Here is a 6,719-nt window from a genome sequence, read left to right on the forward strand (position 1 = left end):
CAGGACGAAAGTATAAGATTTGAACATGTGTTTGAATCTTATAAATTCGTCCACAAATAAGACAAAAAAGAGACTCATTTTGACTCTATCAGGACAAAAAGTTATCATTTCGCCTACTTCCCAGACGAAAGTCTCCTTCCATTTTTGCTCCACCCTTTTATCTAGCGAAAATTTTGTATATATAATGTTTGAAATCTGATCAAAATCAGCGTGAAAGAAAGGTGGGTCGTGAAATTGAAAGGGATATCTTATTTGAAAGCGATTCCTGCAGTTTGAAGCAAATTTTTTAGGTTAGTAAATTTCAAAACTTTTTTTAATATTTTAGTTATTAAAATTTTTTAATAATTATAAATAGAAATAGTTAAAATTTATGAATATTTAATAAAAATATTTTTGTGTATATTAAAATTAAAATTTAATATTTTAGATAATTATAAAAAAAAATATAAAAGTTTAGTAGATATTTAATATAAATTTGTTTAATTAAAAAAATAATGTTATATTTATTACGAATATTTTATTATATATAAGTTGAATATGTAGTAAAGATATAACATTTTTTATAATATAAAAATGATGTAAAAAATAATAATATGTTTGTGTGTTATAAATAAATTATTTATATAAATAAGTATAATTGTAAATAATTATTGATATGTTTTTTTTTATAAATGCAGGATGAATGATATTATTATTATTGTATATTAGAATGGAAAAATTGTTGTTGGAAACGAATGTGTGACATTTGAAGGTAACAAAAAAATGATAAAGATAAGAAGAAGGATAAGTTATATGAATTTAAAGAAAAAGATTCATGACAAGTTGAATCTTAGTAATAATTACGTCATATTTAGAATAATTTCTCGTTTTATGGTTGATTCAAGCGCTAAACAATACAATGCATTGGATATATGTGATGATGAAGATATTGATTGTATGATTAGTGCATATCAACAACAAAGTATTACAAGGTTTATTGAATTATATGTGGATATTGCATTTGGTGAAAGTTCAAGAGGTGAGTCGAATATGTTGGACTTAAGCTTATCAATGTCACCGCCTAACCTTATGGAAATGGTCAATATAAATGTTACAGAAGGTATAAATTATATTGTTATAATATTTTTTTAAATTTTTTTTAGTGACAACATATATTGAATAAGTCTTTGTATTTTGAAGGATGTGGAGATTTATGCAGTTATGAAGATGAAGATGATGAAGTCAATAGTGATGATGAGATAGATGATATTGATGAAGGACATATTCCTTTAGACAGCTCGTCAGATACGGACATTGATGGTGATTTTGATTCAAACTTAAATTTACAACAAGAAAATGTTAGAGGTAAGATTTAAAAAGTAAATTAATTAAATTGTTTATTTTATTTTAATGATGAATATTGTATGTTTAAATGTAGCTGTAGGTGAAATACCTTTTTGGAATGTAAGTCCACACTACAAATCTATTAATTGGGACCACCCAAACTAAGAAATTGAAGCAGAAGAAATTAGTAAAAATAATTCATGGGTTATTGGAGATTCGTTACATGTGGGTTTGTTATTTAACTCAAAAGATGAAGTTAAAAATGCCTTAAAACAACATGCAATGAGAATACATCAGAATTATTTTGTTGTTGAGTCAAAACCAACAAAGTTGCATGTGAGGTGTTTAAACCATAACAATGGTTGCCCATGGAGAATAAGAGCATCATTGCTAAAAATTTCAGTGAAGTGGAAAATAACAAGGTGTGGGGGTAAGCATACATGTCTCAACCCTACAATATCTCAAGACCATACCAAACTAGATTCAGATTTGATTTCTTCATGCATAATTGGTAAGTTTTGAATAATCTCTGATTTCGTGATGTATTTTCTCTATAAAGATACTTACCAATTTTTATTTTTGTTTTGTGTAGGTATGGTTAATCTTGAACCATCATTGCCTATAAGTCTAATTCAAGAAAGGATGACAACTTAATTTGGATATAAAATTTCATACAAAAAAGCTTGGAAGGCAAAACAAAAGGCGATTGTAAGAATATTTGGTGACTGGGATGAATCATATGCTATATTGCCAAGATGGTTAGAGTACATGCAATTTCATGCTCCAGGTTCTATTTATAAGATTGAAACGAAACCATTTGTTGTTGGACATCAAGAGGACAACAGATATAGAGTATTTGAGCGATTGTTTTGGTGTTTTCATCAATGTAAGGAAGCATTCAACTTTTGCAAACCTATTGTTCAAGTAGATGGAACATTCTTGTATGGTAAGTATCGTCACACATTGTTAATTGCAACAACACAAGATGGGAATAATTGTGTCCTACCACTTGCATTTGCCATTGTTGAAGGGGAGACTCTATCAGCATGGGAATGGTTTTTGGCAATGATTCGTGTCCACGTAACAACCAAGACAAGAATATGTTTAATATCTGATAGGCATCAAAGCATCAAAAGTGTTGTTTCAAATCCATATATTGGATGGCAACCTCCTAATGCATACTATGTTTATTGCATTCGGCATATTGCAATCAATTTCAACCATAGATTCAAGAACATTGAATTGAAAAAACAACTGATAAAATTAGGTAACATGATTTAATTCATATTTGGTTTCCTGTTACTTTATATGTATTTGAATTGTGAAGTCATGTAGAGCTTGTACATTGCAGCATATATACCTTCAAAGCTTGTATTTGAAGAGAAGTTGAGAAGATTCTGCACTGGATCACCAGAAATACAGAGGTGGATCGACAACATATCGAAGAAAAAGTGAGCTTTGAGTCATGACGTCGATGGACGCCATTATGGACATATGACCACAAATTTGTCAGAGGCTGTTAACAAGGTATTGAAGGGAGCAAGAAACTTACCTATAACTGCTCTTGTCAAATACACTTACGGATGAATGGTTGAATATTTTGTGAAGCGTGGAGAGGACGCAATGAATGACTTGAACTATGGTAAGCGGTATTGTTCAAAACTAATGCTAAAAATGCAGAAAAATCAAAAGGAAGCATCTTCGCATCAAGTGAGACGATATGATATAGCAATAACAACATTCGAGGTTGAAGAGGCCTTTAATCCTATCACGCAAAGGGGTGTTAATAAATGGACTGTTGTTCTGTGTAGAAGATACTGTGAATGTGGGAAATTTCAGGCATATCGATTTCCATGCTCACATGTGATTGCTGCTTGTGCATCGGTAAGTATTGACTTTTGGCAATATGTGATGATGTTTACTCTGTGCAAAATGTCGTTCATGCATATTCATCACAATGGTTTCCCTTGGGAAATGATGGTAATATTCTTACACGCAATGAGTGGAAGTTAGTGCCTGATGAGACAAGAATCAGAGGTAAAGGAAGACCAAAATCATTTCGCATTAGGAATGAAATGGATTTGGTTGAGTCACAAAGTAGAACCTGATGTAGTAATTGTCATCAAATTGGTCACAATGTACTTCTATATCACCTAATCAGTAGTATTGAGGAATTTATGTATGAGACAGCTAGTCATTTGTTAACTATCAATATGTGGGTTTGTAGTTTATATCCTTAGCATTTATATACTTGTAGACTCTATCACCTTATTTCTCTTTATAAGAAACATGAATCACATAAGTAAATGTAAATCGTACGATGAATAACATAAGTAAATGTTCATGGAACGATGATTAATATGAAACAAACTACCATATGTCATAAAACATCTAGTAAAGGTACACAAAATATGTATAATTAGTTTATACAAAAACTCAAGCTCTATCATCGTGCGACTGGTCGGGCTGATGTGGGGTCAATATGAACTCCCTAGGCCGATCTCTGGCTCCACGATGTGGGTTACGACGAACCTCTACAGGTGGAACATCTACGGTTGCTTCGAAGTCAACATTCAAATCTATTCCATGACTATAAGAGGTATCATATGCTGTCCCAATAACTGCATCTGGTGCTGGTGCTGGTGGTGTTAGAATAGGTACATCATATGGAGGCGGCATCAAGAATGGTGATGGACATGGGATATAACACTCTGTGGTCAGGAATGGTGATTGAGGAGTCTGTGGCGAATGCTGGGTGGCCTGAGATGAGTGAAAATATGTAGGTGCACTAACAGGCTATGTGTGGAAAGGAAACTATGAAGGAACATAGAATACTCCATCAGGACGCTCAGGTATAGGTGGAAGAGACTAGTCTGTCGCATGTACCTCTGTGCGTCTACGCTGTAATCCCCTGCCTTCCTTACGGTCCCTCGGTTGACGAATATCTACAACTGGATCCTCAGTATTGCCGCTCTGTATTGGAGGCTCAGATGAAGAAATATCATTCTTCAAAACTAGCATAGATTGACACAGGTCTCACATCTCATCAAAGGTGAAAGAATCATGGCCATCAGTCATCAAGTAGTGGGCTCTCTCAAGTCCATCGTCCTATAAAACAAAAAAAATTGTATGTTAACAATATCATTACAAATACACATAAGTAAATGTCTTAAATAGTTTACACTTACAAGTAATGATGAGACAGCTGCGTCTCTTGTCATCCAACGTCTAGTGTGAGCTCTATACCACTGCATATACTCTGAGTTGAAACTTAGCTAACCAATCTGGAGATCATTGGTCATGACCCAATCTCTCCTTCTGTCTCAAATGTCTAATACATCCCTCAACTTCTCTTGCCAATTCTCTGTTGCCTTCCCACGCAGAGTCAAGTCATGTAGTGCATCTGGCTGATATGGGGCACGAGGTATATGTTGAACCATACCAAATTACCGCATTACTTGATCTGGTTAGTGCCACTCACACACTTGAAAACATATCAGAGGCACGACAGCCCTCTACAACTCCATCCCCTCACGACATATAGCTGGTAACGAATTAATCAAATCAATAGAATATGGTTGCCAAATTATCTGCACACAAATACACATATTTAGATTTGTTTTCATAATGATAACTAAATTAAAATATGACTATAACATATGGCGTGGGTGTTAATCAAGGTTTACCTCTTCACCACTAAGCATGTCAAATTTATATCTATAATAAGATATGTCTTTCCTCCCTTTCCGATTCCTTTGATTGGCTAACCACCTACAAAAAGATACAGATATTGTTTATACAAAAGGTATGTTAAACATATTAAGGACATCAATATTTAATATTACCTGGTAGCATATGGAAGATGGAGTCGTGTGTGAAGCGGGTTTCCAGGAGCTACAAATGGAAATCTATCCCATGCCCATATCACAAGTAATGCAGCTAATCCACCTAAACCATGCTGATCAATATTGGTGGCCATACACAGCTCTCTATACAAAAATCCCAATACTGCAGACCCCCAACTATATTCACCAGTGACAGCAAAATCCTAAAGTAAAGGTAAGTACCTTATTGAGACTCTACTGCTGGAGTGATCACTCAACATAAAACTCCCAATCAACCGCAACATATAAGCCCTAGCAAATTGGGTGATCTGTAAAGGATTTTGTGCATGCATCGCCACATGGGTAAAATGTTGGTCTAGCCAACTCGTCTTCAAGAAGCTACCAACAAAATCTGCACGTGATGGTCTAATCCTTAGGCTCTCCTCAACAATATCAGCATAATTACCTCCAATAGGTGCTATCACAGGTCTTCCATCAATCCGTAAGCCTAACAACACAGATATATCCTGCAAAGGATCGTACACTCGCCTGAAGGCAAGTGAAAAGTATGTGTCTCTGGCCTCCATCTCTCTACTAATACAGTGATCAACGGGAGGTTTAATGGAAACTGACATACGTGAGCAATCCCAGTAAATCCCGCAAGCTCTAAATGTGGAAGGATCTCCTCTGGAACACCATCCAAACCAGCTGGAATAAATTGACTCTTCCTAACCTTCAAAATAGGATGATCTCGACCATCCCAAATATGTTCAGACACATAAATATTCTGTAAATGCAATAATGAAGGATCATCTGGTCCAGGATGAATGACCCTATTCTGTCCTGAAGATGAAGCCATCTTCACAAAATATAAAATATAACATTGTCAAAATTTTAAACTTTAATATAAATTATACAAAATAAATTTATAATTTAATCATAAATAATATTACATAATTATTATTATAATTATTTTTTCTATATTATTTAATATCACTCTAATAACTTCAATTACATTACTAAATTTCTTTTTTCTACCAAGATTATAGTTTTTAATGATTAATAACTTAATCTCCATCTTATTAGTATCACTCTAAAATTTAAATTCAATATATACACTTATTATTTTATCATAAATAAACTTATATAATTCTAATTATTTATTTTAAATTATTTAATATCACTCCAATAATTTAAACCATAATTAACCATAAATAAATATATATTTTTTATTATTTAATTAATTCAAATTTTTGCTACTATAATCTTTTTATATAAATGTATATGTTTAATTTTAATGCTCTCAATTTTGACCTTCTTAACATTTTTGTAATTATCTGTTCATTAATCATAAATCAATCTTTTAATTTATATTCTTAAATGTCATTTAATCTAAAAAATATAATTTATGTTATAATTTTGTTACACTTTTTCTATTTATTATTTCTTATATAATTAATCAACCATAGAACTATTTTATATTTTTCTATTTTCAATTTTATTTAACTATTTATTATTTGAATTTTAATTATTTTTTACAATTTTTAAAATTTTTACTTCAAATTCTATTTA

General features: G+C 32.3%; 1 protein-coding gene across 1 annotated transcript; it reads right to left on the minus strand.

Annotated features, from left to right (window-relative positions):
- Window positions 1-4,838: 4,838 nt before the first annotated feature.
- On the minus strand, window positions 4,839-6,006 carry LOC113859531 (serine/threonine-protein phosphatase 7 long form homolog). The gene is made up of 5 exons (XM_027492278.1): window positions 5,785-6,006; window positions 5,391-5,674; window positions 5,169-5,345; window positions 5,010-5,094; window positions 4,839-4,913 (listed from the first exon to the last, which is right to left on the minus strand). The coding sequence occupies exons 1-5, from the start codon at window positions 6,004-6,006 to the stop codon at window positions 4,839-4,841; spliced, it is 843 nt and encodes a 280-aa protein (XP_027348079.1).
- Between the last annotated feature and the right edge of the window lie 713 nt (window positions 6,007-6,719).

This window comes from Abrus precatorius, unplaced genomic scaffold (genome assembly GCF_003935025.1).
Source record: "Abrus precatorius isolate BTA unplaced genomic scaffold, Abrus_2018 Scaffold2, whole genome shotgun sequence".
NCBI classification, from domain to species: Eukaryota; Viridiplantae; Streptophyta; class Magnoliopsida; order Fabales; family Fabaceae; genus Abrus; species Abrus precatorius.